Below are 25,890 nucleotides of genomic sequence, written 5' to 3'. Positions count from 1 at the left end.
CTTGACCTCAAGAACTGTGAGATCATGACTCAAGCCGAAATCAAGTTGGACACCTAATCAACTGAGCCACCCAGGTGCCCCCTATTTTTTTTTTTAGTTTTAATTTATTCTTTATTTAAGTAATCTCTACACCCAAAATGACACTTGAACTCACAACCCTGAGATCAGGAGTCACACACTCCTCTGGCTGAGCCAGGTGTACCTACATTTGATCACCTTAAGAATTCTTAAAAATAATTCAAAACAATTATAATTCTAGAAATATATTTCAGAATGACATAAAATATCCAAAATTTGTTGTCCTCAATTTTTTTTGTAGAGCTCCATGAATATTAAACTTAGATTGTTACAAGACTCTATACAAATCTACCTCCTTCTTCTGACTGAGTTATTAGTTATTTATAATACTACCCTGAATAGTAAGGAGCACCTGGGTGGTTCAGTTGGCTAAGCATCTGACTCTTGGTTTGGGCGCAGGTCATGATTTTATGGTTCATGAGTTTGAGTCCCACATTGGGCTCTGTCAGTGTATAGCCTGCTTGGGATTGCCTCTCTCTGCCCCTCCCCTGCTTGGTCTCTTTCAAAATAAATAAATAAACTAAAAAAAAAAAAAAAAAATAGTAAGGGCAAACTGAACTTCCATGCAACAAACCAGAAGGAAGGAAGGAATTAATTAAGGGCATAAACATGGTAGCTATCACTATGCTATCAATTTAATGTATAACATTAAAATGTATACTAAGTGGTTTTAAGCATTACAGCACAAAGTATGTAATAAAGAAAAGTTAATATTAGAGGTAGCAAAAAGAGCTTAAAGTAGCAAATTAAAAAATAAAACTTAGCAAATAATTTTAGATACTAATCACAGATGACTTATATGCCCTCAAAGTTAATAGATAATTACACATTTGAATGGAATATTCAAGGTTATCAAATTTATGGAAGAAGGTATCAAATACCATAAATTCACCAAAGATTTATTACATATTAAGTATAAAATTTTATCCTTTTCATTTCTTCTGATCAGGAAGTAAACCCAGAGAGGCTGGTGATTTGCTGAGATTAGAATTCCAGGCTCCTGTCATATCCTAGTAAATTACTGGGGTTTTTTTCAATTTTATTTTATTTTATTATTTTATTTTATATTTGAGAGAGAAAGAGTACATGCACAAATGGGGGAGAGGAGCAGAGGCAGAGAGAGAGAATCTCACGTGGGGGCTCGATCCCACAACCCTGGGATTGTGACCTGAGCCAAAATCAAGAGTTGTATGCTCAACCAACTGAGCCACCCAGGCACCTCAATTATAACATATTTTAGGTGTCTTGCTTTTTTTTCAATATGCTAGTACACTATTAAAAGTATACTATCAAGGATAGATTTTGAAACATTTATCTTTAATTAAAGTTCAGATTTAATATGTGATCATTATAGTAAAACTAGAAAATACAAATAAATAATAACAAGTAGTTTTTTTGTTTTAAAATTTTATTCATTTTTGAGAGACAAAGAGAGACAGGGGAGGGGTAGAGAGAGAGGGAGACAGAATCCAAAGCAGGCTCCAGGCTCTGATCTGTCAGCAAAGAGTAGGATGTGGGGCTCAAATTCACGAATGGTAAGATCACGACCTGAGATGAAGTTGGATACTTGACTGACCAAGTCACCTAGGTGCCCCAACAAGCAGTTATTATCCAGGAACAGTTACTATTAAAACTCTAATGTTTACTGCTTTAGATCTTTCTCTGTAACAGGTTTTTGGGTTTTTGTGTGTGTGTATATGATTGGTTTGATATTTTTTCTTCTTATAAAAATGGGTTTGAGGGGTCCGTAATACTTTATAATCTCATATTATAGTCTTTCCACCCATACACATATAAATTTTTCAGGACAATTTTGGGTAAGTGGATTTACAACATATTCATAATTTTACTAATATAGAAACAAAACAGTAGTTTGACAAGTACCTAGTCTAGTAACTTAATAATGGTCTGTTTTTATTAATTTCATTTTTTTACATTTATTTATTTAGAGAGAGAGAGACTGTGTCCACAACATGAGCCAGGAAGGGACAGAGAGAGGAAGAGAAAGAAAATCCCAAGCAGGCTCCATACTGTCAGCATAGAGCCTGATGAGGGGCTCAATTCCATGAACCATGAGATCATGACCTGAGCTGAAACCAAGAGCGGGGTGCTTAACTGACTGAGCTACAGAGGTCCCCCCTGGATTTAAGTTTTGAGATCTAGGTTTATAATAAATAAAGAAAAAACAGATGTAGTAACTCCTCTATACTTTGCTTGGAATTAAGAAAATCAATTTAGGAAAGTAGGCGGATGTTGAAAATAAACTAAGCTGTTGCTCTTTGTGTTGGAACAAAAACACACAAACTTCTGGCAAATACTGAAAGAAGTGTTCATTATAAATTATTTAGAATACATTATAAGACCTCTCTTCTTGTGTTAATGAAGACATTCACTTAATAATAATAGGTATCTAAGCACCTATTAGCAGCTTGTAGGGCACACTGCCTATAGTTCCATACTAATTTCACAATAAATAGTAAGGATGCAAATTATGATTACGAAAATAGTTAAAGGGGCACCTGGGTGGCTTAGGAAGCAAGCATCAGTCTCCTGATTTCAGCTCAGGTCATGATCTCAAGGTTCATAAGATCGAGCCCTACGAAGGGCTCTGTGCTGACAGCATGGAGCCTGCTTGTGATTCTCTCCCTCTCTTTCTGTCTTCCCACCCCACTTTCTCTCTCTAAATAAAGAAATAGAACATAATTCAAATTGCAGGTAATTACTGAAATATTAAAATACAGGAAAAAGTTAAAATTGCGCGAATATATTAGATCCATAATGTGAGAAAGGGGAGGTTCATTATAGGTATAGTCTCATACATCAACTATCAAATAATAAACAATATATTACTGATTAGGAATAATTGTGGTTATAACACAGGATCATAGTTTACAATGTTTGCAAATCACTCATGATTTTACTTTTAAACGGAAAACAAAAAATAAATACAATAAAAAATAAAAGGAAAAAAATTTATAATATTACACATAATAAGTCTGGTCTGAATGAAATTGATGAAACATTCTATGGAACAAGAAGGGTTTTGAATAAAGGACTAGGATTACTAGACTTATGATTTGAAAAATAATACATCAATATTTTTATGTCAGCAGATGCTAAAACAGAGATCCAATATATAAAAACTGAACTGAACTCAACCTGAATGTTTGATCAAGCTACTCAACATTTTTTTTAAAGAACACATATTTTATTATTTTTAATTTTTTTAATTTTTATTTTTTTAAGTTTATTTATTCATTTTGAGAGAGACAGAGCAAGCAGCGGAGGGGCAAAGAGAATTCTAAGCAGGCTCTGCCCTGTCAGCACGAAACCCAAGGTAGGGCTCGGACTCCAGAACCATGAGATTATGACCTAAGCTGAAACCAAGAATCAGACGGTTAACTGACTGAGTCACCCAGGGGCCCCAAGAACACATCTTTTAGATTACATATTAAATATTTTCAGATTCTTATTCTTTTTATTATGATAATAAGCCTAAAGGTAATATTATCTAATAGCTTTACTTTCAAGAAATAGCAGGGACCCACTTTTTATCTGTCAAAGATGCATAACCATTTGGTAGATTTTTAGGAGAAATATAACTAACTTCTGGAGTTGAAAGAGAATAATTAACAAGGAACAGAAATGGATAACATTTTCTTGTGACAAATACCGGATATGATATAAAAATGATACAGGGGGCACCTGGGTGGCTCAGTCAGTTAAGTGTCTGACTTCAGCTCAGGTCATGATCTCATGGTTTGTGGGTTCGAGCCCCATATTGGCTCTGTGCTGACAGCTCAGAGCCTGGAGCCTGCTTTGGATTCTGTGTCTCCCTCACTCTCTGGCCCTCCCCTGCTGACACTCTTTTTCTTTCTCTCTCAAAAAATAAATAAATGCTAAAAAAAAGTTTTAAAAAATGATACTGAGTCTTAAAAAGTTAGTAAAGATTAATCAGAAAGAAAGGTATATATAAATTCACAATTTGTATTAATACAATTATAAAAAGTTGAACACAAATAATTTGCTTATTAAAACAGTATTTTGAGACTTCTGGAAATTTACTAGTGAAAGGGCAGCTACTGGAGGCAAGCAATCCAAGTAAGAAATAGAAACCTAGTATTTCTACAGCTGTGAAACAAGCTAATTAGATACTTTCATGACAGAAAATTCTAAAAGTGTTAAATTGTTGCAAAGGACAAGAAAAATTTGATATAGCCAGTTATAAATGTTTTGATCCCATGAATTAGTTCATATTTCTCCTCTTTTTTCAGATGCTTATGTAGAGTGCAGTAAGAGACACTACACTTGATGCAAGGGATAGAGAGGAAACATAGTTACTTTTCTTAATGTTGCTTATTGTCTAGTGGGGGTGACATATAAGGAAAAAAGTAGTTGCAATGTGTCAGAATTATGCTCAGATGCTCTGGGAGAAAGGTCATCTAGCCAGTCTAGAGAAAGGCAAGATGGGGAATGTAACAAGGCTTTTAGGAGATAAGAAGGTTTTTTGTGAGTCCCGAAGAATGGATAATTAGCTAGACAAAGAAAGGGAAAAGGGTATTCCAAGCAGAAGTTACAACCTTCCATTTGCGTCTGAGGAAGCAGAAGTCATTCAGTATGGCATTGTATTTGTGGTTTGGAAGTAAGCGACAACAGAAGCCTAAACACCTTATGGAATGGGGTCAGACTGGAAGTAAGTAAGGCTACTGCTTCAGAAGCTACTACAGTCATCTGGTGATGGGACGGTGCCAGCCAGAATGTCAAGGGAAGGGGAGAAAGGGAGGGGAGTAGCTGTGGCTAGAGTACAGGGTCCCTGTGCTGCTGCTCTGTAAACTGAACAGCGTTCTCAAAATAAAGCTACTGTTGTAAGCCCTAAAAGACTGCTGGGGAAAAGAAGAAAACTAGAGTTTAATATGTAAATACAAGTGGCACCAGGATGGTTTAAGTTCATGCTGTTTCTAGTCAGTGGGTGCTTACTACTGAGTAGAGCTCGCCTTGATTTCTATATTCACACTGCTGCTTTGACTCTGGTGGAGAGGCACAAAAGAGCATGAGAAGGGAAATCAAATTGAGACTGGAAGGCGGGAGAAACCTTATTCCTTATCCTGAACATAATACTTGATGATTTGTGATTGCTGGGAATGGTTTCTAAAAAATACACGATTACTATGTTAAATGTTCACAAAACAATGTTAATATGTATATGTGTGTATATATATTTAATTTTTTTTGGCAAAACAAAGAAGACTCATAATAATATTTTCTCAGGTTTCCTGTTAAGTTTGAAATGATTAAAAACTATAAAATAGCCTGTCATTTTCAGAAAAAAATAAAGCACTATGAACACAAATTTTCCTTACCAGAATGGAGTGCATTCCCATGTAAATTCTGCTTAGACAAACTAGAGAACACCAGCAGGGAATAAGAATCAGTCCATATAGAAGAGGATACTAAAGGGGAAAAAAAGTAAAATGGGTTATATAAATTAGGTTAAATATAAACAAGGAAATAAAAAACAATATCACTATACCACAGAACGCCACAAAAATAAGAACTAAATGTTTTTACTCCCCATTGTATTCCTAGCACCTAAGGCTAAGCATGGCACATAGCTGACATTTAAGAAATACTTCTGCATTATTTTTTTTAACTTTTGCATTTGTGCATTTGCACAAATGAATGAAATCTGATGTTTCTACATTCTTCAATTTTGAGAACTGGCTCATTTTCATTTCTACAGTAAAGACTTAATCACCCACATGCTTCAGAAGAAAAACAGATAGGAGACATATTTTTCATATGGCTCCAAACTGGAAATCTCTCTGGAGTAGTGCTTGAATCTGCTCCCTGTAAGTGTCCTCGCCTCCCTGGGGAGGAAGACTGAGCAGTATCTCCCAGTTCCATCAGTGACTGCTATTTGTAGTTTCTGCTGATATTTCCCCATCTTCTTTTCAATATTCAACAACTTGTCATTTGTTTTCCACTTCTCCCTTCCACTAAAATTTCAAATGGTAACCTTTTTGAGAAGATTTTTGGGGTGAAACTGGGATCAGAAAATCTTAAAAAGGGAAAAAATATAGACAACTCTTGGTATCAAGGGCACTAGTGTTAAGAGTTGGCTTTGAATCTCCTTACATTAGAGGGATGGAGCAAATGATGGATGGCTATGGTGGCAAGATTGTGAAGGAAAAAGAAGGGGGGCACATCTGAGGCAGTTTATGCTCTATAATTTCAAATTTCTCCATAAAATTGAAGTCAATGTGGATCAATTCAATAAGAAATCAACATGGTTCAATGAGAAGTGGGGTTGGAAGACGGGAATTAAGTAAGGTTGCAAGAAGAGTGGTACAGATTTCATATGTATTTGTTTTGATGTGACTTCTCTACTGCATTTCACATAGCCACCACTTTCTTGAAATTCTAAATACCCTTGATATCTACAGTATCACAGTCTCCTGGTTCCTCTTTTACCATCTCTTTTCTTTTTCTGTGTTTCCCACACAAGAGCCTATCTTCCTGTTCTTGTTCCTTAAACACTGGCATAAATAAATAAATAAAGATTTTGCCGTTAGTACTTACTGGTAGTCTCTGCTTTTCTTATTTGTTAGCTACTACTTTGTAAGCTGAAACCTATCCATTTCCCTGGGTTAAGAACCATATAGCCATCTCCTGCATGCATCTTCACATTGAGGTCTCTATGGAGTTATTTAAACTCACTATACTTCAAACCAATGTCATCATCCTACCACCCAAACTTATTCTCCCTCTCATATTCTCTATTTCACTCGGAAATCTCACAATCCACATAATAACCAAATAAACATGAATTATTCTTGATTCCTTCTTTATCTCTTATATTAAACCAATAATCAAGTCTTGCTGATTTTACCTTCTAAGTATTTCTTGATTCTTTTTTTTTTTTTTTTTTTACATTTATGTATTTTTGAGAGACAGAGTAAGACATAGTGTGAGGGGAGAAGGGGCAGAGAGAGAAGGAGACACAGAATCTGAAGCAGGCTCCAGGCTCTGAGCAAACATTCAGCACAAAGCCTGATGCGGGGCTCGAACCCACAAACCATGAGATCATGACCTGAGTCGAAGTCGGACACTTAACCAACTGAGCCTCCCAAGTGCCCCAGTATTTCTTGATTCTATCATCTCTTCTCCACTCTCCTTAAACTGTCCTTATTTAGATCCTCCTAGTTTCTTTTCTAGGCTCTACCTACATCTCCAGCCATTCTTCCTCGTACATGAGGAACTTGGTTGATGGGGCAGACAGACGTGACTATATGAGGTAAGTGCTCAGACAGTAATCTAAAAATTCAGATGGAGTCTAAGGGATGGGCACTTTACTTAAAGATGTTAACAAAATCGTCCAGATAAAGCTAAGATCCAAATTGTCCTGAGAGATAAGTAGGATTTAACCTTCAGAAAAAAAGGAGTGAGTGCAGAGCAAAAAAGATAAAAGGTATTACAGACAGTAGGAACACTGTGAGCAAAGGCTTGTAGGCAAGAAACAGTAAGTAGTGTGGTTTTCTAGGAGAATAAGTTTACTCTTTTGCTGGGGGAAGGCACTAAATAGTAAACAAAATATGCAAATTATATATAAAATATATATAAATTATATTGAATTATATAAATAATATTCTAAAATGTGTTAATTACTTTGGAGAAATAAAAGGAGAACAGGTGTTGAAACACTAATGTTCATCAAATATTCCTTATGCTCCTCTATATTTTCAGGTTCCCTTGCAGTTAGATAGGGACCATGTGATTAGTTTGGCCAATGAGCTGGGATAAAAGTGACTTATGCCACTTTCAATCATTCTATGATCTCTCTCTTCCCTATAAATGCAACCCTGGACGCCACATGCCGAGATGGGTCACAAGATAGGCAAACTTCCATCAGCCTGGGTCTCTGAAGTCCAGATAGTTTCACTGGTGAATTTTACCAAATATTTAATATCAATCTTTCTCAAGTTCTTCCTCTTGATTTCAGCTCATGTCATGATCTCACAGTTCGTGAGTTTGAGCCCTGCATCGGGTTCAATGCTGACAGCTCAGAGCCTAGAGCCTGCTTCGGATTCTGTGCCTCCTCTCTTTCTGCCCCTCCCCCACTTGGGCTCTGTCTGTCTCTCAAAAATAACAAAACATTTAAAAAATTTTTAAATAAGTAAAGAATAATATTAATATACAGTTTCTAAAACAAAGTAAATTGTATAGAAATATAAAAACCTCCCCCTCTCAAAATAAATATATAAACTTTGAATAAACTTTATCAAGAAAGCAAGCAGGCTCCATGCTACCAGAGTAGAGCCTGACGCCAGGCTCCAATTTGTGAAACTGTGAGATCATAACCTGAGCCAAAACCAAGAGTCTGATACTTAACCAACAAAGCCACCCAGGTGCCCCCATAAATAAAAATTNGGATAATATTATACACCATGATCGAGTGGGATTTATCACAGAAATTCAAGGGTGGTTCTACAAAGAAAAATCAGTGTAATAAATTGTATTAACAGAATTAAGAAAATAATATACATAATCATCCTTCATAATAAAAGGATTTAAAAAAACTAGAAAAGAAGAGAATTTCTTCAACATGATAAAAGGCATTTATGAACACCTATGGATAACATACTCAATGGTGTAAGAGTAAAAGATTCCCCAAGATTAGAAACAAGACAAGATATTCCTGATTATCTCTTTGGAAACCAGAGTAGAAACAACAGAAACTTAGTAAATTCAGTCTTCCAGGCAGTTTCCAATTCATTAATTTATTCGAATTCCAATCTGTCAAAGATTTTTTTATCTAATTGTGTCTTAGATAATCTAGCCCTACTTGCTACAAGGCCCCAGAGAATTTCTCCAGTGTCTAATATGGAATTCTGTGGAGAGTTGTTTTCTAAAAAACAGGAATTTTCAAGTCTCCAGGGTTGGGAGCAAATCTAGTCTGGGATGGCAAGAGCTCTTCTTGACCTGCGTCAGCACTTGGGAGACTGGAGTGGGAGCAATTAAGTACAGTAATTTTCAAAATGCAAAAGGCATTGTAACGAGAAACTTAAACTGTTTTCTCCACATTGGCAAATTTAGCAATTCTATAAGAGTTCTGTAAGAGCCCTAGTTTCTATTTTTAAAAGAGTCATCTTCCTCTTTCCCTCTATAACAATCTAACCAACCTCTCTCTCACTTGTGATAGACACATATTTGTTATTTTGTCCTCCACTTGACTATCCCTCTCTACCCTTAATTCCTACCCAATCCAGTCCTTTATTACTGACAAATAAACTGACTGGATTTTTTTAAAAGCTAAAAGTGATGTTAGAACAAATAAATGTCAATTTGTTCTTTACTGAAGCATTAGTAGATTAAATAATTTTACTGAACATAAAACTTACTGTGTACCAGGCACTATCCTAAGAGCTTTATAAATATTAGCTCATTTAATCAGAACAACCCTATGAGGTAGGTATTCTAATTTAAATGAAACTGAGGCCAAAAGAGGTCCAAGATTAAACAGGTATTAAGGTATGGAGCTGAGATTTAAACACTGAGAGTCTAACTCCGAAGTCTAAGCTCTTAACCACTATTTACTAAGCTGTCCTTTATGTATAAAGTATGTTGTTATATTCCTTATATCCCTAGGATAAAGCAGATTATCACTCAGATATTTTTTACATAGATTTTTCCTTAGAATGGAGGCTAGGTACAAACTTTACTTACTTAGAGGCAGAAGGGATCTTGAAGATATTAATTCCTCTCCCCTCCTCTCTCTTTACAGATAAGGAAACAGAGGCAGAGATGCCTAATAACATTTAGTATTATATTCCATTGGTCTATCCTGATGTCTTCCAATTTACCATGCTTACACTATACAATGGTGTAAAGTATTTTACACTATACAATGGTGTAAAGTATTTTATACTATACAATGGTGTAAAGTATTTTACACTATACAAATAGTAGTAATTTTAAGTTTGGTAGCAGTTCCTAGTTTCTATTTTCTTTTTCTTTTTTTTTTTTTTTTACAGTTTGTTGAGCTTTATCTGCTAATTTTATGTTATTTCCTCTAATAAGAGGGTTTTTTCTTATATTTTTAGGACTTCTCAAAAAAGCTGAAAGAAGGGGCGCCTGGGTGGCTCAGTTGGTTAAGCATCCGACTTCAGCTCAGGTCATGATATCACGGTTCATGAGCTTGAGCCCTGCATCAGGCTCTGTGCTAACAGCTCAGAGCCTGGAGCCTGCTTTGGATTCTGTGTCTCCCCCTTTCTCTGGCTTTCCCCTTCTCACGCTCTGTCTCTCTCTCTCTCTCTCAAAATAAACAAACATTAAAAAAAATTTTTTAAGCTGAAACAAGTCCTTCACATTATTTTCAAATTAATAAAAATTTACCAAACTGAAAACTGATCACACAACCTTCTAGATGCTTTTAATTTCATACCACTGTCTAATCTTTCCATTGCACAGTCTATGACAGGAACTCTTATCTAAACATTTCCTTCAGTTATTATACCAAACAGTTTTATTCTTTTTTTTTTTTTTACGTTTATTTACTTTGGAGAGACAGAGAGAGACAGAACGCAAGCTCGAACCCAGAAACTGCGAGACCATGACCTGAAACGAAGTCGGACGCTCAACTGACTGAGTCACCCAGGCACCCCCCAAATGTTTTATTCTTACTGATATACTTTCTTTAACTATTTATCACACATAATCAGAATATTTTTTATATTGTGGCATTTGCCATTCACATTCATTGAAGTTAGGAAAAAAAGTCAATAAAATGATTTGCCATTAAAGCAATTACAAAAACTCTCTTCAACAAAATTTACAATTTTCAGAGTAATTTAAACATGGGACAAAGGCAGGCACCAGGAAAAAATTGTGTTTTGAAGTCAAGAAATAGATAGTGTATATGTAAACAAGAGATGACAAGGATACCACATCAATGATACCTTCTTCTCATATCCTGGTAGCAGAATAAAAATTGATGCACCCTTTTGGAAAGCCATTTTGCCAATATATAAAAGAGTCTAAATGTTCATATACATTGACCCAGCGATCTCCCTCCCAGAATTCTATACCAAAGACATAGAAATGTGGGCAAGGATTCATATACAAAAATGTTTATCATAAAATTATATGTACAATATAGCAATGAATTAATCAATATTGACTATACTGTAGTAGTTTAAAATACGGGTTTTTGGAGCTACACAGATCTGGTTCTAGCCATTTACTATATGCATTTATTGGGACTCTGAAAAATGGAAATAATAAGATCAACTTACGTTGAGAAAAAAGGTGTAATATAAAGATATTGAGTATGTCACTGAACCTTAAGGCAAAAGGAGGCTAAGCTTCATAAAGAAACTGCAACTATAAATGGTCACAGAACCATTACTTTTTTTTACATAGCCACTTCATCTTTTTCTGTGTAGCACCTTTTCTGTTCTTTAGTCCACATGGAAGATGGAGGTTTTTCGATTTACTTCTTTAGTGAAGAAACCTAACCAAACTCAATCTCTGATTTGAGAAAATATGGTGGCCCTAAAGGTGAGGGACCCTTAGAGGGTTGCAAGCTAGGCTGACTCCTCCAAAAGGTGCCTACTTCATCAGGTGTGGGACAATGCACTAGTTTCATAAGCTCTTTGCATCACAGTTTCCTCATCTATGAACGGAGGTAATATATCTATAATAAGGACAATTCTATAATATAAGAACTATTTTGCATGAGGATGAAAGTGCTTCATTCATTAAGAATGTTTTCTAGAAATGTTTGCTGAAAGAAAAAATAATGCCCTATTAGAGTTCTCCAGAAAAAGCTCTCCAATAAGATCTATATATATACATATATGGAGATAGATTTATTGCAAGGAATTGGCTTTATTATTGGATTTATTTCAAGGATCATGAGGCTGCAGAGTCCAAAATATGTAGGTAGGTCAGCAGACTGGATATCAGGAAAGAGTTGATGTAGCACAAGTCCAAAGACAGTAGGGGGGCAGAATCCCCTCTTTCTGGGGGGAAAATAGTTTTTTTTCTTTTAAGGCTTTCAACTGATTGGATAAAAGCCCCACCCATATTATGGAAGGTAATCTCGAAGTCTATGGATTTAAATGTTAATGTCATCTAAAAAATCTTCACAGAAATATCTACAATAGTGTTTAACCAAAAATCTGGGTATCGTGGCACAACTGACATATAAAATTAATTATCACACATTATATAAAAAAAGAATAAACAGTATATATAATATGGCCCCAATTATTTTCAAATTGTGAGGAAATACCAAAAAAATTAACATTTGATTTTTCCTATTTTTATGTTCTAAGTCTTCTATAAAGCTCAATACTTATCTTGCTTGTCCTTTTAGCAGCATTTAAAAATATTAACTAGTTTCCTTTTCTAGAAACACTCTCCCTTGTAGTTTCCCTTTATAGTATATTCTTTTTATAATATTGTCCAATTTATACTCTTTTCTTCTACAAACATCCCCACTTAGACCCAGCAGGGGGGCCCGGGAGACATGCTCCTACTGTATGATCCTGCTCTTCTGACTATAGCTGTTGGGTCAGGCATGGACACCTGGCCTTACAGCAGCAAATCCATTGGCTGGGCTCAACTAATTAGATTCTTTTTCCAATAGTAGTCTGAAAGAAAGTCAGTCAGTCTCTGTTGTGTGCTTGAATTTGGAAATGATGTAGAAGTAGGGATGAGGCTGATACATGTGTGCCAAAGCAGAGAGAGAAGAAAGCAGCGGAAATGGGAGGCCATGCAACTCCAAGAAAAGAGACGAACGACATTGCCTTTAGTTCTAATAGCATTCTAGAGGCCTGGCTCCAATTCCTCAGGAAGCCTGGCAGCACTTTCTTGACTTTCACTTACATGAGAAGATACCCGTTCTGGTCCTCGAATAAATTTTTTCTTTTTTCTATTTTCTAGTACAAATGGTTTACTAGACCCTACATACACACACACAGACAATCCCTAAGGTATCTTCTTACCTCTCAAACTGCTACTTGTCAGATCTGTTTCAGGTTCTTTTTGCCCTATCCATTCCTTAAATATTGATGTCTTTAAAGGTTTTTTCCTTGGGGCACCTGGGTGGCTCAGTCAGTTAAGCATCTGACTTTGGCTCAGGTCACACGATCTCACAATTCACACGTTCGAGCCCGTGTTGGGCTCTGTACTGACAGCTCAGAGCCTGGAGCCTGCTTGGGATTCTGTCTCCCTCTTTCTCTCTCTCCGCCCCTTCCCGGCTGGTGCTCTGTCTCTCTCTCAAAAATAAATAAACATTAAAAAATTTTTTATTAAAAAAAAAGGGGTTTTCCTAGACTGTCTATTCTTCGGTGTGTACCCTCCAAGGGCAGTACCATCCACTCTCATTACTTCATTCTGCACATGTCTGCCGATGACACCAAACCTGTCCAAGTCTCTCTCATGTGTAGAATTGCCTCCCAGCTAGTTCAGTCTTATAGGCACCTCAAATTCAACATACCTAAAATGGAATTTTCCTCCCTACTCCTGCTCCTTTCTGCAAATCTCACCTGCTTTCAATAGTTTCTATTTCTATGAATCACACTACTGTTTCACAGCTTTCCAAACAGTAAATCTGGGAAGAATCCTATCCTCCTCTTTTTTCTTTATCGTCACTGGCAATTAATCACCATGTCTTATCAATTCTACATCTTAGTATCTCTCACATTTATCCACTTCTTTCTACTCCCACTGACATTATCTAGGTCAGGAGCCAGCAAAGTTCTTTTGTAAAGAGCCAGATAGTAACTATCTTGGGCTTTGTGGATTATATAGTCAACGTCACAATCACTCAACTCTGCTGCTGTAGCACAAAAGCACCACAGACAAGGTATATATAAATGAACGGACATGGCTGTGATCCAGTGGCTGTATGTACAGCCACTTAAACTATTAATTTCATATAATTCGCACATGTCACAAAATAATCTTGTGGCTCTTTTCAACCATTTAAAATATATAAAACCAGTCCTACTTCACAGGTCATTTAAAATCAGGCAGCAGGCCATGGGTTTATAGGCTCCTGTAGGTCTCCATCTTCTCTCCCTTGAACTGGTGGAGTACCATCCTGCCTGGTCAGCCTCCCCTGCCTCCAGTCGCACTGCTCTCTAGTCCATTTTCCATACTACAGACACAGGAATCTTCCTAAAACACCAGTCTAATCCCCTCAAGCAAACGGACCATATTTTTGTTTTATTTACCCTCTTATCTGTAGGATTTATGTTATTGGCTAATACTTATTAGAAATAAAATGATTATGGGGCGCCTGGGTGGCTTAGTCGGTTAAGCGTCTGACTTTCGCTTAGGTCATGATCTCGCAGTTTGTGGGTTTGAGCCCCACGTCGGGCTCTGTGCTGACTGCCAGCTCAGAGCCTGAGCCTGTTTCAGAGTCTGTGACTCCCTCTCTCTAACCCTCCCCTGCTCACGCTGTCTCTCTCTCTCCTAGAAATAAATAAAACATTAAAAAATTTTTAAAAAAAAGAAATAAAATGATTATTATATTTGTGGAATTTAATGTCATTATCTTTATTAAAGCTTTTTAGTCTACAAGAAAAAATGTATAATTGCAAGAGAAGAAATAAACTTGTCATTATTCTCAGCTGATATGTTTTTCTCTATAAAGAACAGATAGAATATACATACAAATTATTAAATTAATGGAGTGTTGAGAAACATTGTTGTATATATGATCAGTGCATAAAAATCAAGTATGTTTCTATATTCCAGTTACAAAAAGTTATAATATTTGAATTTTAACAAGATATCGTTTATGACAATAACAACAAACATAAACTATAAACAAGTCTAACAAGATATACTTGATTTATATGGAGGAAATTATAAAACTTCATTGAAATACACTTATGAAAACCTAAATAAAGATTTACCATATTCAGGGAGCCTGGGTGGCTGAGTCGGTTGAGCATCCAACTTCGACCCAGGTCACAATCTCACGGTTTGTGGGTTTGAGCCCTACATCAGGCTCTGTGCTGACAGCTCAGAGCCTGGAGCCTGCTTCCGATTCTGTGTCTCCCTCTCTCTCTGCCCCTACCCTCCTCCACTTGTGCTCTGTCTCTCTCTCTCTCAAAAATAAACATTAAAAAAAAAAAAAAGATTTACCATATCATAAATGAATTCAATACTGTAAGATTATCAATCCCCTCCACATTAATTTATAAATCATTGCAATTTCAATAAAAGTCCAGACAGACTTTTATAGAAATTAAAGAGCTCATTCTAAAATGTATATTGAAAGTAAATACTCAAAAATACCCGAGACAATCTTGAAAAATAAGAAAACTTTCAAAACCAGATATTGAGACTTACCCTAAAGCAATTAAAGCATGACAATGATATTGATACAGAGACCACTGAAACAGAATAGAAAACCCAGAATCATAGCCACACACTTATGGAAACTTGGTATATAACAAAAGTGGCATTACAGATGAGCGGAGAAAGGATGGACTATTCAAAAATGGTATTAGCTTAATTATCAATACAAAAAAATACATCAGATCCATATCTCACAACATATACAAAAATAACTCAAGGTAGATGAAAGATTTAAACATAAAAGTACAAGGGCACCTCGGTGGCTCAGTCAGTTAAGTGTCCGACTTTGGCTCAGGTCATGATCTCATGGTTTGTGAGTTAGAGCCCCACCTTGGGCTCTGTGCTGACAGCTCAGAGCTTGGAGTCTCCTTCAGATTTTGTGTCTCCCCCTCTCTGTGCCCCTCCCATGCTCATGCTCTCTGTCTCTCAATAATAAATAAAAACGTTAAAGTACAAGTTTATTTTTCTAATAAGAAAGTAGAAAAAGGATTTTTCTTTTGGAACTAGAAAAACAAAATCTAAGTACATACAGAAGACAAGATAAACAAGTAAAAACAGCAAGAGTAAGTGAAAAAATATTATAAAGCTACAATAAATATAACAGTATGGAACTTACATACAAATATCAAGTGTATCAATTCTAACTAAAAAATATGGATACATACCCAAATATATACTGATATTCATGGATACAGACCCAAATATATACTTATATTTAATTTACAATTAAAAGTGACTGGGGCATCTGGGTGGCTCAGGAGGTTAAGCATCTGACTTGATTTTGGCTCAGGTCATATCTCACAGTCCCTGAGATCAAGCCCCAACTCAGGCTTTGCACTGATAGCATGGAGGTGCTTGGGATTCTCTCCCTCTCTCTCTGCCCCCACTTGTGCTCACTTGTGTTCTCTCTTTCTCTCTCTCTGTCAAAATAAATTTTAAAAAGTGAGAGTTAAAGTCAGGGGAAAATGGACTATTCAATAAATGGTGCCACTGGGAAATATCAATTTAGATTCCTTCCTCAAAGCAAGAGATGGTTCAAAGCCATCTCCTCAGAATAAAACAAAACAAAACAAAACATAAAAGTACTATAAGAAGTCATGGTAGAAGACTATTCTAAATATTATACAAAATCTAGAAACCATGAAACAAAAGATTGATATATAAAAAGAAAATAATTCTGCTTGGAAAAAAAAAGCAGAAGATAAGGGAAGTAACAATTTTGGAGAGCATATTTCTAAATCACACATGGACAAAAGGCTAATTTGACCACAATATGAAAGGCTTCAAAAACCAAAAAGTAACCCAAGAGAAACAAAAACATATGTCCATGCAAAAATTTATACAAAAATATCCATAGCAACATTATTCAAAATAAAGTAAAACCAAATGTCTATCAGCAAAGGAAAGGATAAATAAAATGTGGTATATCCATCCAATGGAATATTACTTGGCAACATAATGGAATGAAGTACTGATACATGCTATAATATGGATGAATATTAAAACATGCTAAGTGAAAGAAGCCAGCAACAGACTAAATATTGTATACTTTCATTTATATAAATGTCCAGAGTAGGCAAATCTATAGAGACATAAAGTTGATTAGTGATTGTCTAGGATTGCCTAGGAATTGGGGGGAAATGGGGAATGTCTACTACAAATACGGGATTCCTTTGGGTGATGATGAAAATGTTCTAAAATGGACTGTGATGATGGCTGCACAACTCTATGAATATATTGAAAGCTATTTAAATTTTTTTTAATGTTTATTTACTTTTGAGAGAGAGAGAGAGAGAGCGAGAGAGAGAGAGACACCCAGAGCAAGAGTGGGGTAGGGGCAGAGAGAGAGGGAGACAGAATCCCAAACAAGCTACAGGCTCTGAGCTGTCAGCACAGAGCCCAACGTGAGGCTTGAACTCAGGAACCGTGAGATCATGACCTGAGCCAAAGTCTGATGCTTCACCAACTGAGCCGCTGCTATTGAAAGCTAATGATTTGCATAATTTAAATGGGTGAGCTGTATGGTATATGAATTACATCTCAATAAATTTTTTAATATAAAAAACAAAAAACAGTAAGTAGAGGTGAGAGGATTTGTTTCTGCCCATAAAAGATTAACTGTTTTAAGTAGTGCTGTTCCCATTGTAAACATCCAGAAAACGAGCCAAATTATATAAAACAACCATTTTCAGATACTGGAAAACAAGCAGCACAGAACTGTAATTCATGAGAAAAGGGAAACAAATGAGATGAGCCCTGTGGTTGCCCTAGCTTGGGGCAGTTTCCAGCCTGTAGCAGGGGAGGAGGAACCAAAACAAAGTCTAGCAGTCTCACTGAGTTAAGGGGAAGAAGACTGGAATTTCCAGAGGCCAAAGCAGCTATTAATTTGCAGGACAGAACCCTGAGAGAGGAATCACACAAGCCCAGAAGATCTGCAGGGGGTCTCTGCAAATTGACTGCTGAGTATTAATCTGTGCATGCATGGGTTCAANACAGTAAGCCAATCAAGTCCCAAAGTTCACACAGGCCTGGAATGACTTTCCTATGCGGAGAGTACTAAGGGAATTGGGTAGTCTTTGGAAGGTTATTGCCTGGGGCCCCTGGCTGGCTCAGTCCTTACACAGAGCAGGTTCTTTATCTGGGGAAGGGAGTGGGGAGCAGGGGGCTAAATTCAAGCCTCACATTGGGTGTAGAGATTATTTAAAAATAAAATCTTTAAAAAAAAAATGAAGAAATCTTATGGCCTTAGCAGTGAGGCCAAATTAGCTCTAGCCTATGGTTATTCTGGGACTCTCTCTAGCAAGCTTAAAAACATTAAAATCTGTAACCACAACAAAGTTCAACACTACTTAAAGGAACATGACAAAATCTAAAACTCTTAAAAAATTACCAAAGAAGCAGGAGAATATAAACCATAACCAGGAGAAATATTAGAACCACACAAAGATGACAAAGATGATGAAATTAGTAGATAAGATTAGATTATTAAAATTTAATACTCAGGGGTACCTGGGGGGCTCAGTTGGTTAAGTGTCCGACTTCAACTTCAGCTCAGGTCATGATCTCACAGTCCATGAGTTTGAGCCCCACGTCAGGCTCTGTGCGGACAGCTTAAAGTCTGGAGCCTGCTTTGAGTTCTGTGTCTCCCTCTCTCTCTGCCCCTCCCCCGCTTCTCAAAAATAAATGAATGTTAAAAAAATTAATATGTTATACTCAAGAATGTAAAAGAAAATAGGAACATAATGAGCAGAAAAAAGGAAGATTAAAAAAACATCCAATTGGGGCTTCTAGATATAAAATATACAATATGTGAAAATACATCCCATCTTACTTGAAGAGTCCACCAGAAAATCAGACACTGCAGAAGAAAAGATCAGTAAACTAGAAGCCATAGCAATAGAGATGATCTAAAATGAAGAATCAAGAGCAAAAACATTGCAACCATCATCATCATCACATCAGTGATCTGTGAGTGACTGGTGTTAAACAATTTAACACACACGAAACTGAATTTCCTGAGTGGAAGGAGATGGGGAAGAAGGGAGAAAAAAAATTCTAGAAATGCTGGAACATTATACAAAAATAATGTATTATTGTGAGTTTTATAACATATGTAGATGTAAAATGTATGACAACAATAATAAAAAAAAAAGAGAGGGAAAATGAAAGTATACCATTGCAAGGTTCTTATGCTATACTTGAAGTAGTATAACATTATTTGAAGGCAGAACAGCAATTAAAAAAGAAAGGAAAACCCAAGAGGTACTGTTTAATATTTTTAAATTTTTTTTTTTATTTGAGAGTGTACATGCATGCACAAAACAAGCAGGGCAGGGGCGGAGGGAGAAGAGAGAATCTTAAGCAGGCTCCACGCATAGCACAGAGCCCCATATGGGGCTCAACCTCACAACAGTGAGCCACCCAGGCACCACAAAGTATAGTTTAGAAAAAAATCAGTAAGTAAAATGTCAGCAATCTGATAGGAAGTAAATGAGAAAGCTTTAAATAGGCAGTACTGGAATAGTCAATCCACTAAATAAATTACACTATGTTAATATATTAGAATATAATGTAAATGTGAAAAAGTTACATAGCTCTCTATAGAGTATGGAAAGTTCCGGGGCGCCTGGGTGGCTCAGTCAGTTCATGAGTTGGAGCCCCCACCTCAGGCTCCATGCTGACAATGTGGAGCCCGCTTGGGATTCTCTCTCTCTCCCTCTCTTTCTGCCTGTCCCATACTTGTGTGTGTTTATGCACATGCATACTCTCTTTCAAAATATATAAACTGTAATAAAAAAATATATATGTGGAAAGTGCTAATACAGAGAGGGAGTATAATACAGTAGCACAGTGTAATTTTGCAGCTAAACTCTAGGTTTGAATCTAGCTCTGTTATGTACTTGCAAGAGTCAACTGGACCAAATTACTTAACTTCTCTCTACCTCAATTTCTTCTTCTGCAAATAAGTGATAATACTCTTAAGATTTTATGGGGATTAAAATAATTAAGTCATGAAAAGCATTTAAAATCATCGTTAAGCACAAAAAATTAGTACCCATTAACTGCTGGGTAAAAGAAAAGGAAAATCTTCCCACAATGTATTTCTAAATGAAAAAAGCAAGGTCCAGAAAAGTACAGTATGCTACCATTTGTGTGAAAAATAAACTACATAGATATATGTCTACAAAAGTAAATACTCTTCAGAAGGTTAAACAACAAACTTAGAACAATCTCTTCTGGAAAAGAGATTCTGGTAGCTGTGGAACAGAAAAAGAGAAATGTACTCTCCTCTTCATATTTTCATGTTCATATTAAATTTTCTATGAAGTATCCCCTATTCAAACAAATAAATTATATTCAAAGGATGCATTAATAGTAAGTAAACACTTATAAAATCAGGAAAATGTGCATTTCAAGCACAAGTATGATACGAGATAAAAAGAAATCAAAGAGCAAACCAATTTGATTTTTTAATGAACTGTTTCTTCCCAGAATGACCAGTGTGATCAGTTTTCCTTGGCTCTTGAAAGCCTTTTCTAGCCTTTGTCATTTGTGACCCACTTTTGTAGCTCTTACTTCTTGTCTTCCTTTTATCTCTTCATGACCTCACAGATATCTTTATTATCTACAATAAACTATATTTTAATAATATACCTTATGTGCTTTTCTTTTCAAAAGCTCTTATTATATTCACTGATTTTTAAATTTATATTAGGAAAACAGAGGAAAAGGATGAGAAAATCAGCACTGATTTCAGTCAACAACTTAATATATGTTTAAAACAAATATTTGTGGCTATCACATATGTATGTACATACACACACATTATCTTCTCAAAGCATATAAAAGCTGTTTTTATAGTTTGACACAATCCTATCTATTTCAAAAATATTTATTATTGAAAAGATTCTTTAAAAATCACATAGTGTAGAAAAAAATAAAAATCACAGAGTGTGATTTCAAAAGAATTTTCTGCATAAGCTCTGGAGTCTGTAAAAAAAATTACCCTATGGGGCACCTGGGTGGCTTAGTCGGTTAAGCGTCCGACTTTCACTTAGGTCACGATCTCGCGGTTGGTGGGTTCGAGCCCCGCGTCGGGCTCTGTGCTGACTGCCAGCTCAGAGCCTGGAGCCTGCTTCAGTCTGTGACTCCCTCTCTCTCTGGCCCTCCCCTGCTCACGCTGTCTCTCTCTCTCGCTCCCCTAGAAATAAATAAAACATTAAAAAAAAAATTTAAAAAAAAAAAATTACCCTATGAGGCTTACTAGCTATACTACTTTGAGTAAGTTACTTAATCTTCCTCTACCTAAATTTCTTGATCTGTAAACTTGTATTAATAGTAGGACCAAACATTGGGATGTTATAAAAGCAGACTAAATCAGGTAATAGACGTTTAAAAAAATGTCTGACCGGGGTGCCTGGGTGACTCAGTTGGTTAAACGTCTGACTTCCGCTCAGGTCATGATCTCAAGGGTCGTAGGTTCCAGCCCAGCGTCGGGCTCTGTGGTGACAGTTCAGAGCCTGGAGCTGCTTCAGATTCTCTCTCTCTCTCTGACCCTCCCCTGCTCATACTGTCTCTCTCTCTCTCAGAAATAAAACATTAAAATATTTTTAAAAAAATGTCTGACCATCATACATGTTAATACTAGAATTACTATTATTATTATTATTATTAAAATTAGTGAAAGCATATGGGCCAGTTGGGAATGGGTTTGGCTATAAAGTATATGATGACAATACATTTTTAAGATGAGATTAATCTAAAACATTCTCAGTGTCCTTAAATCAAGTATATAATTAGAACTCATTATATGCCATATTGTTTAAAAATTAAGAATTTTAGTTTTTGGAAAGAACATGCAAAAGTAAATACAAAAGGAGTGCTTTACTTTTAATTTTAGATTATTCTGCAAAGGACTATGTTCTTAATACCTACTGCTCCTGATTTCTTATTTTTTCCCGATTCAGGCTACAAAAAACTCCAACAAATAATATGAAAGCAGTAATTATTATCCTGACTAATAGATCTCAAGTTACTTAATACCTGGAAATGCCATACACTTCCTATCTTGCATCACCATTAAAAAACATTCTTCTAGTATCAAATAACTGCTTGGAGTCATACTATCCCAATCTCTCTTTTGATACTGTAATGTACCTTAAAAAGATTCAAAGACCACAAGTGCAAAAAAGGTGAGACAACAATGTTAGAGAAATACAAAATATATTTTAAGGATCAAGAGTTAATTTTACTTGGAAACAGTTTAAGAAAATACTTTTTTTCTCAAAAATCTTTGGGAAGTTATCAGTAAAATGCAATAGACCCTCACTTAGCTAGCTAATGGCTCTGAGGGCAAGGTATAGAAACCTGCGCTTTCAACAAGCCCCAGGTAATTTTGTTGGTCTATGGTCATTTTAAGAACAAATGAGGAATAACTGAAACAGAAGGGGTTAATTAAAAAGGCTCTGTGTATAAATAAAACATTAAAAAAAAAAAAAAAAAGGGGGCGCCTGGGTAGCTTAGTCGGTTAAGCGTCCGACTTTCGCTTGGGTCATGATCTCACAGTTCATGGGTTCGAGCCCCGCGTCGGGCTCTGTGCTGACTGCCAGCTCAGAGCCTGGAGCCTGTTTCAGTCTATGACTCCCTCTCTCTCTGACCCTCCCCTGCTCACGCTGTCTCTCTCTCCCTCCTAGAAATAAATAAAACATTAAAAAAAAAAATTTAAAAAAGGCTCTGTGTAGGGGGCACCTGGTGGGCTCCCTGGGTTAAGCATAGGACTCCTGGTTTAATGAGTTCAAGTCCCACTTGGGGCTCTGCACTGGCACCCTGGAGCCTGCTTGGGATTCTCTCTCCCCCCGCCTCTGCCCCTTCCCCATTTGCACTCTCTCTCAAAATAAATCAACTTAAAGAACTCTTTTTTAAACAGCAAAAAAAAGGGGGGGGAGGGGGACTCTGTGTAGGAGGTCAATCTTGAGCAGATTTCAAAAGCAGATTTTAAGTAGGAATATTAAGTGGCAGGGAGGAGTTAAGTAGTTATTCCAAACCAAAGGGATGGTGTGTGAGATCTCTCTTTCCAGAGATGTTTCAACATCCCAGGCATACAGAAGAAACCATACTTGTCCTGAATAAGCACTACAGGCCCAGCAGATGGACAGGACTGTCAACCAAAACTACTATTAATTAGAAAAACAGAGGTGCCTGGGTGGCTCAGTTGGTTAGGCGGCTGACTTCAGCTCAGGTCAGTGAGTTCGAGCCCGCATGGGGCTCTGTGCTGACAACTCAAGAGTCTGGAGCCTTCTTCTGATTTGTGTCTCCCTCTCTCTCTGCCCCTCCCCCGCTCATGCTCTGTCTGTCTCTCAAAAATAAATATACATTAAAAAATTTTTTTTTAAAAAAAGAGTAAAACACCAGGCTTTCATTGCTTAATTCTTATCCCAGTTTCCAATATTGTTTTTTCATTACCCACTCATGAAAATACTAATACTAATACAATACTAATTGGCAGAGAGCAGGACTAAAACAGCTTAAGCAAAGGAAGATAGTCCTGTTTTCAATTATAACAGGACTTTTTTAAAAAGCAAAAAGTAAAAAAGTCATTTTGCTTTTCATACTAGGTTATTAGAAACATTTATAAACACAGAACTTCCATACAATGGAGCCTTTCTTCTATAACAGCTAACCAAAGATAAACAATTATTTAAATTTAGAAGTTTACTCAATTTTAAAGTAAAAAAATGTAAAATAAGAAATTTAAACTAATTTTACAGGATTAATTCTAATCCGTTTCCACATCTGTAAAATACAGTTTAAAGTCCTGATTTTTAAAGTCCTGTCTAGCTGCATTTAGACAATTGTACGATATATGAATTCCTCAAACTTTGAATTAAATATACTAGGTTGTTCAAAAACTATACTGTAAGCTTTTTCTGAGAATCCAAATAACCCTAAAATATTAGAATACTGATATCTACAACCCATAAATCATCAGCAGTATGGTTTTTGGACTTCCTGTTAGCACATGTCCTGAACAAATGATGAGCAAAAAATACCTATTTTCTCTCACTTGGACTCTAATATTAACACCATTCAATTCCTCATTGAGGAATTATAAAAGACCCTACAGTTATAGTTTTTTCCGGAAAGTCTCATGAAAACTAGACATCATTAACTAACCAGTAAATACCATGCCAAACATAACTCAATGACAATCTTAAATTCTGAAATACTTAGATTAAATACAACCTAAGATATTTATCTATTATGCAAAATAGGCAGCACTACTTTACAATCTGAGTATCATCTATATCTCCTTTGGCTAAATAGGGAACAAATAGTGTCCATGGTACTCTTCCCTCATAATTCTGTCATTTTTACTCTGCACATTACATATTTTCCATAAGGAGAGATGTACTGCACAGAAGTGCCCACGGGGACAAGACTTTATCTATACTGGAATTAAATCTGTATGAGTAAGCTTATCATAATGGAGTTTTACGCAGAATTGAGTATATCTCAATATGAGATGATTTTGTGCTCTGATGGAAAAAAAAAATCGAGGAAGTCTGATTCTTTGGATCCTCCATGATTACTAAGTTTATTCTTAAATTAAGAGACTGGTCTACCGCAGGAACAAAGCTCCTTACAATTTTTAAAAGACGGATAAAACAAGACAGCAGTCTAAGAATAAATTTTGGTTCTATAGAAGAGAATTCGTATTCAAACCTAAGTAACAAGAAAAACTGAAAACTGGGAGGCCAAAAGAAATAGGCAAAATATAAGCTGTTTCCCATTAGAAACTCATCCCTCATTGTCAGGATCGCCCTGCTGTCATTCATGTCATTTTTATAAACCCACCAGTCTGCCCAAGAACCCTGATTTTAAGAAAAAACTTAAAAGGATACATTTTTAAAGCTAACGAAACAGTAATGCTGTAGTAGCTCAACAACTGATACTACAAATCGGTGATTTAGGAGACAAAGTTTGTGTCCATCAGCAAATTAGCAGCCACACCCCTAAAAAAGGTAACTCGGGCTGCGTTCCATTAACTTCCAAAAACAGTGGCCTTCGTTTAAAATTCATTTCTTCATCGCCTCGAACGACCATGTTTGTTTTGAAATTACACGACGGTTTTATAAGCACTGTCTCAGAGTAAATAAAGCTTAAAGACTTTACCCAAGCCTGAAAGAATTAGGCTGGGGCAAGGCATCACTGTGGTGAAACTGGGTCTTGGTTAAGTGTAAGAACATCATAATTAATTACAGTGGGATTCTGTGCATCACAAGAATTAAAGCCAGTTTAAAAACTCAACCAAAGCTCGATAATATGCTGCTCCACGAACAGCGTTTCCTTTGGGTTCTAAGAAAGGAACTGCTACTAGAATATAGTTTGACAGCTAAGTCTAGGTTTTCCCGGTCACTTAATTTTTTTACACCTAGAATAAAGGCCTGTTTGCGGGGACTGTGAAGCCCCGCGGAAAGAGAGGTCTGGGAGGGGAACGGCCGAAGTAACAGAACTGCTGGGAGCGAAGAGAACTCCGGAGAGTTTGACTCGCGCAGGCGGAACCGACGGGAAGGAACCTTACCTGCCAGCGGCCGTAGGTGAGGAGGATCATGGAGATGGGGATGGCCGTGCCGGACATGGCATGGGTGGACGGCATGCTGTACTCGGAGTTGTAGAAGACCTCCAACTTGACCACGGGCGGCGAGGCGGGCCGCGGCCAGCGGATGATGTCCTTGGTGCACTGGCCCAGGTACATGACCAGCACCCAGATGATCACGAGCCTCCGGCCCACCAGGGCGTCCAGGTTCCAGATCCAGAAGGGGAAGAACAGGATGTAAAAGAGTTCGTTGCCCAGCTCCGTGCCGAAGCAGAACAGGTAGTAGAGCGGCCAGTTGCTCACATGGGCCAGCTCGCCCTCCTCGCCCGTCAGCGAGTTGC

The 25,890-nt window shown here is 36.7% G+C and overlaps 1 protein-coding gene across 1 annotated transcript in view; it reads right to left on the bottom strand.

Moving 5' to 3' along the window:
- The window catches only part of SGPP1 (sphingosine-1-phosphate phosphatase 1), a 35,063-nt gene that overhangs the window by 8,790 nt on the left and 383 nt on the right, over positions 1-25,890 (bottom strand). Inside the window, exons 3-4 of the mRNA XM_077767218.1 lie at positions 25,535-25,887; positions 5,439-5,528 (exon numbers count right to left, since the gene is read on the bottom strand). Of these exons, the coding sequence (XP_077623344.1) occupies positions 5,439-5,528; positions 25,535-25,887 (443 nt within the window). The remainder of the gene's footprint in view (positions 1-5,438; positions 5,529-25,534; positions 25,888-25,890) is intronic.

This window comes from Crocuta crocuta, unplaced genomic scaffold (genome assembly GCF_008692635.1).
Source record: "Crocuta crocuta isolate KB4526 unplaced genomic scaffold, BGI_CrCroc_1.0 scaffold55, whole genome shotgun sequence".
NCBI classification, from domain to species: Eukaryota; Metazoa; Chordata; class Mammalia; order Carnivora; family Hyaenidae; genus Crocuta; species Crocuta crocuta.
Note: the sequence above shows the minus strand (reverse complement) of the source record. Positions and strands in the feature narration are given on the sequence as shown.